At 33.3% G+C, this 12,502-nt stretch overlaps 1 protein-coding gene across 6 annotated transcripts in view; it reads right to left on the bottom strand.

Moving 5' to 3' along the window:
* The window catches only part of MON2 (MON2 homolog, regulator of endosome-to-Golgi trafficking), a 90,290-nt gene that overhangs the window by 18,951 nt on the left and 58,837 nt on the right, over window positions 1-12,502 (bottom strand). For 4 of the 6 annotated variants that reach the window (XM_081129434.1, XM_081129436.1, XM_081129437.1 and 1 more), the window contains 5 exons: window positions 9,043-9,671; window positions 4,655-4,798; window positions 4,015-4,032; window positions 3,601-3,729; window positions 1,930-2,120 (listed from right to left, as the gene is read on the bottom strand). In XM_081129434.1, the coding sequence (XP_080985560.1) occupies window positions 1,930-2,120; window positions 3,601-3,729; window positions 4,015-4,032; window positions 4,655-4,798; window positions 9,043-9,671 (1,111 nt within the window). Of the gene's footprint in view, window positions 1-1,929; window positions 2,121-3,600; window positions 3,730-4,014; window positions 4,033-4,626; window positions 4,799-9,042; window positions 9,672-12,502 lie in introns of all 6 variants that reach the window. The other 2 variants (XR_013998250.1, XM_081129435.1) reach the window with 2 other exon arrangements.

Genomic DNA, 12,502 nt, shown 5'->3' on the forward strand with positions numbered 1-12,502 from the left:
TTGTGCTGTAATGCCACCTACTGGAAAATTAAAGAAAGGCGTCTAATTATCAACCTGCTGAATTGCTAAAATTAAAGCTGTACCTAAATAAGAAAAGTGATTGCAACTTCAAATGCTCCAGGCAGAGGAACAACCCATAAAGCACCATGAATAATCATAGTAATACAGTATAATAATAATAAAAAAGACAATTCTCCAGAAACCAAACTCAAAGTCATAGAAGATTGTGATATAAATAACAGAAAAATTCAAAACAGTTGACATGAAGAAATTAAACAAGATTCAAGAAAACTCAGAAAAGCAGTTCAATGGGCTCAGGCATACAATTAATGAACAGGAGGAGTACTTTACCAAAAGTACTACAAAATAACTAAACAGAGATTCTGGAGCTAAAGAACTCAATAAATGAGATAAAGCACATTAGAAAGCACTGGAAATAGGGCAGACTATATGGAAGAGAAAATTAGTGAGCTTGAAGGTAGAAATCTAGAAATTATTCAGGTGGAAGAGGAGAGAGAACTAAGATTTGTAGAAAATGAAAGAACTATACAAGAACTATAAGAGTCCATCAGAAAGGGCAACATAGGAAAATGGGTATCCCAGAAGAAGTGAAAGAGAAGGGAACAGAGAGCCATTTAAAGAAATAAACGATGAGAACTTAAACCTGGGGAAGGAGATGGACATACAAGCACAAAAAGCTAATAGAACACCTAATTATCTCAATGAAAAAGACCTTCTCTAAGACACGTTATATTAAAATTGTCTAAAGTCAGTGATAAAAAAAAGATTTCTTAAAGTATCCAGGGAAGAAAAGACAGTAACCTACAAAGGACCCCCTATCAGGCTATCTTCATATTTCTCAGCAGAAACTCTACAGGTCAGAGCGGAATGACATATTCAAATTAATGAAACATAAAAACTGCCAGACAAGAATATATCCAGCCAAGTTATCTTTCAGATATGAAGGAGAAATGAAGGCTCTCCCAGGCAAAAAAAAAAAAAGCTTAAGGAGTTCACCACCTTCTTGTCTTACAAGAAATGTTGAAGGGAGCTATTCTACTATAAATGAAAAAACAAACATATCCAAAACTTTGAGTAAGGTGACAGAATCAGAAAATTTCAACTTATTACAGACTAGAGTGTCAGACACTTAATTATAGCATAAAGGGAAAAAAGCATTAAAAATAACAATAGCTACTTCAATTTGGTAGTGAACATACATCACAAAAAGGGAAAATCTGTGACAACAAAAACATAAAAGGGGAGGAGGAAAAGAACAAAACTTGTACAGGCAAATGAAAATAACATGTTACCAGAAGAAAAAGGATTTTTATCTATAAGATGTTTTCTATAAACCTCATGGTAACCACAAAACAAAAATCACACCATGATCAAGTGCAATTTACTGCAGAGAAGCAAGGATGGTTTAAGTCAGCAAACCAATCAACATGATCCACATAAATGAAACGAAGGGTAAAATCACATGATCCATCTCAATAGATGCAGAAAAAGCATCTTACAAGATTCAACATCCATTTGTGATCTTGTCTATTTGGTAAAACATGGACTTTCTGAAATTGCTTTCTTCGTATAATGCCAAATGGGCATAGTTTTAAAAAATGGATCTTCTTGGCTTCATCAAGTTAAAGCCATGGTTCTTTAATTATGATGCATTCATATAGTCTTATATATAGATTCCTGTCTTACAACCAAAACCACTGTAAAGAGCAAAATCTCCATGCTCACAGATGATATACCAAATGGATAAATGCCTAATCCAGTTGTGCTTTGTGTACAATCTAGGATTCTCAATAACCAACAATAACTTTGTTAATGAATAATTAGAAATACTGTTTTAAGAACAATTACAAGTATCAATGTATATACTTCTTGAAAGATTGTCCTAATTGCAAAAATAAATGAGCTGACCTTTTAGTAAAGAGAAAGTCTTCAAAAGTGTTCGCTAGTTCTGGCCACATGCTGTCAAATTTTCCAGAAGAGGCATGCTGCCGGGCAACAGGGAGCCCGATAGAAAGAACTCTGAGGAGAGAAGACACTGCTAGTTTCCATGTGCTTTCAGAAGGGCAGGAATACTTCAAACTGAGAGGAACCCTAAGGGTCTGTGAAAACAGAGACAGTGTAAGATAAGTATTCATTAAAACATATACACATGACTTCAATTACTTTTAAAAAATGGTAACAGAGAGAAAAAATAATAGCATAGGCATTTTACTTAAAGAAGAATGTTATTTTCTAGAAAAACCACTTTTCGGTCATGGTCCTCAAATCTTACTGCCTAGAAAAATATACTTTTAAATCCTGTCTCCATTTTATAACCAATGACTCTGAAAAAGTAACATTTTGTAAAATTTTCTGATATGTACACTCAGTAATAATCTGTGGGGAGGAGGAAATAGGGTTTTATATTCATGCCATAACATTTAAAGTATGGAGATTTCTCTCTTTACACTTCATCTTTCTCTAACTAGAATTGTCATATAAAAGCAGAATTTTCACTCTAATGTAAATTATCTGACAGCATGCTGATACTATTAATTGATGCTATGGTAGTTTGGTCAGTCTAGTCTTCTAGTTGCATGACAGACCTATGACTAGATGAGTCCATTCTGAACCACCAAATTTGTACTTCAACGGTTAACAGTAACCTGTGTCAAAAGTTAACAATTAAAATGTAACTCTCAACATCTTAGTCACTATACATAGCTCGGATGCTCTACTCCTATATCCTTAAGGGTTAAAGATAAAATAAACCATCTTCTTAAATGACCAACTTTACTACAATTATTTGGAAAACTGAAAGAGGACGATGATTTGAGTAGGAAGTAAATTGAAAAGTTCTTGTAAAAAAACGCTTAATCATCTTTCTAGGACAAAGTATAAGAGGCCAAAAGGAAAATGAAAGAATCACCAACAAAGAAAGATGGGAAGAGAAAATGATGAAAACAAAGAGAGGGATGAGCCTTGGAACAGAGAAAGGCCTTTTTCTTTGAGGGAAGACTTAATATTGGCCTGTATTCGTTCAGTAAATAGAGACACATCCATGTGCTAGGGGAAGAGCAAGGTTTAAGTTTGATCTTCAAAACAGAGGGGAAAAAAGTAGGCTTTTGGAGGAACGTGACAGAGTCAAGAAGAGATGAATTTTAGAAACAATTGTCAACACCAGAAACTAACATAATATTGTATGTCTACTGTTACTGAAAAATAAAAATGACTTAAAATTATGCATGATCAGTTGACTCAATGGGCTGCATTGTGAATTTCTCCCTGAATGCTCATCAACTTCAAAGTATGAGAGAGAAGTATTATCCTAAGAAACAGGATCCTCAACTCATTGTCTTATGTGGCAAAATTTAGGAATTGTAAAATCTAATGTACACTGCCTTTAAAATATCTTTCATTTAAAATAACTTCTACTTTAGATAGGTTCCTAAGTACTATCTGTGAACACTGGAGAAAAGTCACGATAAACAATAATATAAACTATATTTTCAATATACGATAAAACATTATCTAAAGAGTAATTTCAACAATACCATCATCATCAAATAAAAGTATAAAAATTTTTAAAAAAGGAAATACCTTAATAATATTCTGGAGTACTTTCTCATTCACCACTGCTTTATGACAGGCTGTTTTTTGGTATAAATCCACAACTACTTCTAAAGACCTTTCGGCAAACGGTACATAATTCAAGGCTACCCATTCCGCCTAGAAAATAATATTTTCACACTGAGTTAAAAATAAATGAGAGTAAATGAAATCGAATTGTTTTCAAACAGAAAGCTTCTTTGTCTTAAAGTTCAGGCCTTAGTTTTAGGTCAGATTATATTACATGCAAAGTTTTCAAAGAGATATGTACTTCATGAAATAATAATTTTCAGCCAGGCAAAAATTAAAACTATCAGGAAAAGCACATAGAGCAGTCTATCAAGAACTGAAAAAGATGTACTTTGTTGTCAATAGGTTAGGACAATTTTAGGAAATTTAACTCACCGGTGCAAATAGTTGGATCTATTGTGATTCCATTGTGTTGCAAGACAAATAGAATGAAAAGAGTTAATACACATTAAAACTACCTTTCAGACCATGTAAAATTATAATTTTTATGTTGTGTGACAAGATCAGCATGTGCATGCATTCAGAAATTTACTTTTCTCCTAAGCCAAAAAACAAAGTTAAAATTCGCCAATTATGGCTATAAAAATCTTTTATGTAAAATCCAACTAAATTTCACACCAGTAGTAGACTTCTTATTTAATACACACAGATAAATTTAATTTTGCATTGCAGGTATCTATTTTAGGAAAGATTAGGCTGAGGGATTTAGAAGACATTTTGTAGTGGGATGATGGGGCTGTCAAGAAAGGAGCTTTGAAGAACATGTACTGCAGAGTAACAGGAAAGGCCAAACTTCCTGGAGAACCACTTGGGAAATGGAAATCATAAGCAAGAAAAAAGGAAACAGAAACGATTTTCCAAACAGTATTTCTTTCAGCTAAAACTGTTACCAGACATGAAAGTTTATTTGTAAATGAAAAATGTCTGAGATAATCAGAGTCCATCTTAAGTGGAACTGACTTGTATTTATAAGCCATAAAATTTTACAGAGTAAAAATAATTTAGAGTAAATTACCTGATTATATTTTGCATTTGCAATGTGCTTTGTTTCCAGCTGTCCATACTGTGGAGGCTTACAGGAAAATTCTACAAATGCCAATAACTGGTCAAATATAGCTGGATACATTATCTGCATGTTTTCTGGTCCTACACAGATGGCCTATAAAAGCAAAACATGAACAGTAGAATGCATAATCTGAACTCCATTAAGTTCTTTACTGTTCTATGCATTTGTTTAACCAGTAATCTTAAAGACTGTCCAATTTTTGTATCAGTCATAAAGCCCTGAAGAACATTTAAGCTATTTTAAACTACTATTGAATAACGTATAGGCTATATGTATTAATCAACTAAAAAAATTTTTTTAATAAAAACTGTGATATTTTACTTAACAGAATGGAAAAAGGGCAAGCACTTAAAGAGAAGTCTCAGGCAGTCTAGAGGTCCTACAATCTGGTCATTTGTTCAGTAATACAGCCACCAGACCATTAAGAATGCTTCACTGACCAAGATGATATTGGCTTCTATTTAAGTGATGAGATCAGTTCATTGAAATGACAGCTGATTTCTGCACCACGCCTGGTCCACTGACTTTAACAAATAATCATGTGCATTACAATTAGAAAAATAATGTATGAAAAATTGTTTCTAAAATAAATCTATATATTAATTTTAACAAAGTAGTATATATTTAATGTCTAATGTACCTGAATAGACTTGATTTAAAAATTAAAAGATTTTAATTTAATTAAACTTATTCTACAATAATTTAATAAAACAGAATGAAATATATATCTTGGCACTGCAGATTTTAATTATGAATTCAAATATGTCAAAAGTACTTAAAATAAAGTTTATGTTTTTATTTTTTTCTAGTCACTAGTGTGTTTTCTCCTCTCATCTTTCCCTGTTTTAGTATTTATTTTTCTCTGTGAGAAAAATATTTAATGATATTATTTATAGAATGCCTAAAATATATGTGCTCTACAAAACAAAAAACATGATCACTCTACACTTTAGATATCCTCAAAATACTAAGTCAAAATTCAAAGCGTTCAAATTTTTAAGGAATTTCTTTTGAAAGGTATTCATAACACTTATATTTTTATGCAATTCATGGCTTTTTTAACCTGTCAGATAATAGATTCATTTTATTTTCTCTCAGAGAAGATGTAGCCATTTAGCTGTAACTGAAAGTTTAGATAAAACTGTCCTAAGATATGAAAGAAAGTGGGTAAGGGAAGTGCTATCCATACCTGTTAGATCATCTTATAATTACAATGTAAAAAAGTAACACCATCTCTCAATAATTAGCTATTTCTGCCAGAAATAGTGAATAGAGAACCTGAATGATAAAAAAAATGATAAAAAAAATTCTCTCTAGCCCTGGTCGGTGATGCTCAGTTGGATGGACCATCATCCCTTACACAGAAAGGCTGCAGGTTTGATTCCCAATCAGGGCACATACCTGAGTTGCAGGTTTAATCCCCAGTCAGGGTGCGTACAGGAGGCAACAGATCAAAGTTTCTCACATCATTGTTTCCCTGTTTCTCGCTCTCTCTCAAGTCAATAAAAAGCATATACTTGAGTGAAGAAGAAAAAAATTCTCTCGGCTGACTACTTCTAATAGTTTCACCTTCTTTATTAACCTCTTGCTAAGTCTTAACTCTTGGAAGAACACAAGTAGTAATTATTATGGAAAAGAGGCAATTATCCTAAGTGAATTATCTTATTTTCAATTACTGGGGGGAAAACCAACCAAAAAGCCTGTGTGGATAACTTAGAAAAGTATCACAACTTCTCTGGAAATATCTTAGTCACCAAATAATGACTTTCTGACCATACATTGTGATTTTCTGTGGTCCTTTACAAAGAGAAAACATGTAAATAGTGTTATCGTAGATTATAAACCTATTATGAAATCTTAGAGTAAATAATATAATCAACTTTAAAAACAAAAACAAAAAACTCCATCTAAGAAAAAATTATTGTCTTTCCTCCTTCAGTATTCTGAAGTTTGTATATCACAAAAACCTATAGTATAAACTTGATAACAGATTTTAGTCCAAAAACTGAGAATCAATAATCTAAACAATATTTCCTATCACTGCTTGAAAACTGTATATGTAAGAACAAGGAAAAAAACTGGACATCTAGCCTCTGGTATGGTTCAAGATTTCTCTCATTAAGTCATTTACAGTAATTCCTTCAATACCTACCATGTACTAAGAAACTGATGATGAAGATAGTAACAGCTAGTCTAACATTTATTGAATGTTTAACTGTGCCAGACACTAAATATCTTGCAAATATTATCCCATTTAATAGGGGGAAAAAGTTGTAGATTACTTTCATTTTATAGATGAGACATCTGAAGCATAGAGAGATTCAGAAACTTGCCCCTATAAGTAGAAGACATGGCTTCATTGCACAACTCTAAGGGCACCATTTCACACACAATGTGATGGTGTCTCCTGGAGAACCACTCCAGCAGCTGTGATAATGTAGACGGGTACGGTATTTAGCCATCTGACGTTAGGAAGTTTAGCAATCAATAAGATAGATGCAGTCTCCTGATCTCAGAACTTAATAAATGCAAATAATCAAATTCTCAGGTCTCCCTGTATGCCAAAATATCTTAGGGGAAAATCAATTAGCATACATAACTGAGTCAATTTGGTTGGAAATTAGTGATTTGAGATCCAAGAGAAGACTGTGACCCTGAATATAAGGGTAAACGTGAAATTCCTTTAGGGAGGAAAATAGCTTTTAATCAATAAAATGTTTTGCTGAATAGCTTATTAGTTTAAGGATCAAATCTCAAAGCAAAAACTTTCTAACACCCACAGAGGAAAATACAAAAACACTCTCAGAGATCATGAAATATGTTAATTTTTTCTGTTAGAAAATATTAGAGACCCCATGTTGTATTACTTACAAGTATTGTAAAACATCCTTTAGATAATCGCATAAGTAATAAACAATGTATACAGTGAAAGTTAATAATGCAAAGTATCAATTGATATAAATGAACAACAATAAAGCTTCTTAAGTTTCAGGTTGAAGGTATATGTTGTTTTCAAAGCCACCAAAAGTTCAGAACCAATACCTAGTAATTAGGATGAATGAGTCCACTTATTGTCTTATTGCAAAAGCAGGGGGGTTTTATTATACACTTTTGTTTTAATTGTATACTTTTTCCCCTTGAAAAGAATTTTTGGCATATGTTGTTTCTTCTTTATTATCCTCTACACATATATGAGAGTTTGAATCAAACATCTGAGTAAGAGTTGCAGATTATAGGCATCCCACAAGGCCTGTGGCTTTTCTTTTCTGTTAGAATAACTTTTCCATTCCCTCTAGGGCAGTCTATAAGCAATTTATGAGCATGGTCAATCAAGGGGGGGAAAAGTAATTATTGAGAAGCTACTCCTCCCCATCCCCCACTGCAATTAAAAACAGCTATTTTGATTTCAACTGTGGAAAACTGGCATCTCTACAATAAATTTTTTTAATGCCAGGTTCTCTTAAATTTTAAGTTTCTAAACAATCTGTTTCACTGTACAATAGGGTTAAAGAGATTAAAGAATTACTGCTCAGCTAGACTTCCTCCAGAGGCAATTAAGACGTATTATCATGTAGCAGAAACCACCACTCTTAATGTGAAAGTTGTCATCATTCCATTGGATGTAAGCAATCAGTTAAATGGAAAACATGACTTACAGTACACAAATGGTTACTGATCACTCATGTGTAATCAGGTTCTAGTTCCATTCTAATACTGTTAGAATGTCATAGCTATGTTGAATTGCTGGCTCTTCAGTTGCCATTTTCTTCTTCAGCATTTTGGTGATTATGAACTGCACTAACAATTACCTTAAAATTTAAAGAATTCTTTGATTTTGATCTGGCATTGCTTGCCAATTGGGATTTGCTCAGTGATTTTTAGGTCTGTTTTAATAATTTTTTGCAGTAACAAAACACATATAGGTAAAAATATAGCTTTCTAAAATTTCTGTGAAATACTTTATAAATTTATCCTTACTTCTTTTCTTTTTAAATCAGCTTCCAACAATTTCAGAGCGAGATTTAAGTGCTTATTAATTTTCTAATTATATAAGTACTGTACAAAAGTTGTTACTCCAAAAAATATTATTCCCTTATGAAGATACGCATGAACCAACCAAAATGCTGGTGAATAGAAACAGGATGCAGGCAGTTTCTTAAAGACACTCAAACCTGAACTACCAGAAAACCACGTTTTTAAAATAACTAGATCTTTACAATTTATCCCAAAGTATACATACGCAACAATCTTGATGATCCAGAATTCATCCCCCCAAAATATATAGCAAAGTAAAAAATATGCACTGATTGCTTAGACAGCCACTAAAATTTGATTACCTTTTGGAGAACATCTAAAGCTGTAAGTACAGCTTCCTGTAAACTTGTCAAAACTGCTTCAGTATAAGATGGAAGGATGAAAGGGGATGCATCTGAACTTATTGGGACTGAAACAGCACTGTGCAATATGACCCCCAATTTTTGCAAGTCATCCATGTTGAAACCAGTTTTTATGTGTTGGTAGAGAGCTGGAAATATTTGAATTAAAGCTGTAAGGAAAGGTTGGCTGGGAATGAAAGTCAGTTTATCAAAAGTAATAGGAGGCTTAGTGCTTTCAGATCCAATTGTATACCAGGTATTCCATGCAGCCCACCAGAGATTCAAATCTTCAAGCTCATCGGTAACTATGGGTGGCTCAGAGCTACTATATCTTCCAAGTCTTTCTCCAATGGAATCTGTTCTTACAAATGGCCTGCCCAGGCCAGGACCTGATATGGACCCTATAAGGACAGGCACAGGTACATTAACTGCAGGCGGTGTCTCAGGTTTATCTGAGTCCCTGACAGGGGACACAATCTGTAAAATTTCCTGAAAGCTTTTCAGAGCAGCCAGAGATACTTCATTGTTTTTGCTGAGTGCTGCTGATTGTATATGGTCAAGAAGAACATCCCATGCTCTTGAAAAGTCTCCTATATTAGGGAGAAAAAATATATCACCATAAAAGTAATCAAATGTTCTCTATTAGACACTTTAAATTCTATTTGCTTTATTTTTCTGCTTAAATTCATACGGAACTAGAAAAAAATTGCTTAGGTACTAAGGTATTAACAATGTGAATTAAAGTCATTAAAACCTGAAAATTCAGTAAATTTTTTTTCAAATACATGAACAAAGGGCACCAAGAAGAGATTAGATAATGGGTATATCAAACAATGTTTTGGTTTTAAAAACAAAACTCTGTAAGTACACGTTTATACTATCTCCTAGTACTTCTGCCAAAGGAGAACAGAAAAAAAACTTAAGAAGGTAAAAACAAAAGCTTTTTAGTAACATCTTCCATCTACCTTTATTAATGATTAATTAAGATGTTATCATTCTTAAATATATTGGAAAATTCAGAAGTTATAACAGTATGATACATGATTTTATGGGTCTAAATGTTTAAAATAAACTATCATACTCCATTAAACCTTAACTTTACACTTTAGGTTTCACATTTAAGTAATTTATAGTTGTATAACTTTCTTTTTAAACAAATATTTTTAATTGATTTTTAGAGAGGAAGAGAGAGGGAGAGACAAAGAGAGAGAGAGAGAGAAATATCCATGTAATAGTGAAACATCGATAGGCTACCACCTGCATGCCCTCCACTGGGGATTGAGCCTACAACAGGGTCATGTGCCCTGACCAGGAATCAAACCAGCAACCTTTCAAGTGCATAGGACGACACCCAACCAACTGAACCACATTGACCAGGGCAGCTGTATAACTTTCTTAAACATTTTTTACCCGTAACAGGCAGTTACCAGAACAATATAAATAGTCCGTCCTTTTACAATGAGTATAAATTTGGTTCCATCAAGTGAAACTGAGTCTGCTGATCCATCATCAGCAGAGCATGAGCTGCATGGTAGTTGCTGGTATCTACTGATCAATTCAATCTCTTATTCTACAACTATGACCAACTAAACACATTTATAGTGAAGCTCCCTGTGGCCACGTGTAATTTCTTTCTATGAAGTACCAGCAAAAATGACCTTGTTCCTAACAGCAATCTAGACCAATGGTGTTTTTTTTAAAATATATCTTTATTGACTTCAGAGAGAGGAAAGAAGAGGGAGAGAGAGAGACAGAAACATCAATGATGAGAGAGTCATTGATCGGTTGCAGCCCGCAACCTGGGCATGTGCCCTGACCAGGAATCGAACCCCGATCGCCTGGATCCTAGGTCGACACTCAACTGCTGAGCCACGCCTGGCTGGGCTAGACCAATGGTTTTTTAATAGCCATTTTTATTTTAAAAAGAGCTGCTTTGTTTATTACCTACATACTTGTATTTAAATAATGCCAAAATCAAAGGAATTGACATTTTCCAAAGCAAAATAATATAAGTAGGTTAGGAAACATATAAATAATAGAGGTTTAAAGTCTTCCACTTTGCAAAGGCTATAAATGACTGGATTTATTTACTTTTTTAAATTATTACTTAAATTTTTTTTCAATTACATTCAACTTTATATTAGTTTCAGATGTACAGCACAATAGTCAGACCTATATAATTTACGAAGTGATCCCCCCAGTAAGTCTAGCACCCACCTGGCACCATACTTGATTTTTTGTAAAGAACAGATGAACCCATATGCCTGAGAAAGCATTCAGTTAATAGGAAAAGCTAGAGTAGGTCTGGTATGAACAATATATACTACTCTGCCTACATAGGACAGACTATAACACCTTCCCAGTTATGTGCTGTTTCTTCTCTATACTTTTTTTTAAAATGGAGATATAATTTTTACATAAAATAAAAAACAGAAATTTTTCCAGAAAATTCAAAGAACTTTCACAAATTATGTTTAAAAGCTATCAAAATAGCTAAATAAAAGCACTTCTGCCTGATGTAATGTTTCAAAAGTCATATGAAACACTACATTTACCAAATAGAATGGTGACCTAGTCTCAGATTTAGAATATTCTATGCCATAAGGGGGGGGGGAAGTTCTGCAATTCTTCCAAGTCATTTTTCTAAAAGAGCAGGTATAATTATATATTACACATGTTTATGTTAAAAATATGAACTTCATTCTAAAATAATAAAAACCATTTATAGTCTTCAAGTTATAAGAAATTATCAAAGCAACACAAACTACTTAATATCTGCATTTCTAAGAATCTAAATCTATATCTATTAGTTCTTAGCTTTTAAATCAAAGTAACTATTATGAAGGCATTAAAAATGATGCTCATTTTAAGCTGATGAACAAAATAGATTCAGAGACATACAAGCATTGGAACAGACTGACGAATCTCAGAGGGAAGGCAGGGGTGGCTGGGTGGGTGGATGGTAAGAGATTAACCAAAGAACTGATATGCATATAAGCATAACCCATGGACACAGACAATAGTGTGGTGAAGGCCCGGTGCAAAGGGTGGAGGGGTGCAGGGAAGAAGGGGTCAGTGGGGAAAAAAAAGGACATCTGGAATACTTTAAACAATAAAGATAATTTTTTAAAAAATGCTTATTTTGTCAAAACTCAGCAAATGTACAGTTAAAATTGATACATTTCATTGTACATAAATTTTACAGAAGATTTAAACATATATGTTAAGCCCTAAAATGCAAAATAGATCAAGCACTGTAAGTTATTTTGGGGGGGGAAAGAAAAAATGCACATGAAGACCACCACACAAAAAAGCCTACAAAAATAAAGAGTAATTACGCTTATGCTTTAGCATAAACAGAAAAAAAGGAGCCAAATATAAAATAATGAACTAAAATATAAAATATGTATAGCATGTTCAC

The sequence above is a fragment of the Miniopterus schreibersii genome (assembly GCF_964146895.1).
Source record: "Miniopterus schreibersii genome assembly, chromosome: 2".
Classification (NCBI taxonomy): domain Eukaryota; kingdom Metazoa; phylum Chordata; class Mammalia; order Chiroptera; family Miniopteridae; genus Miniopterus; species Miniopterus schreibersii.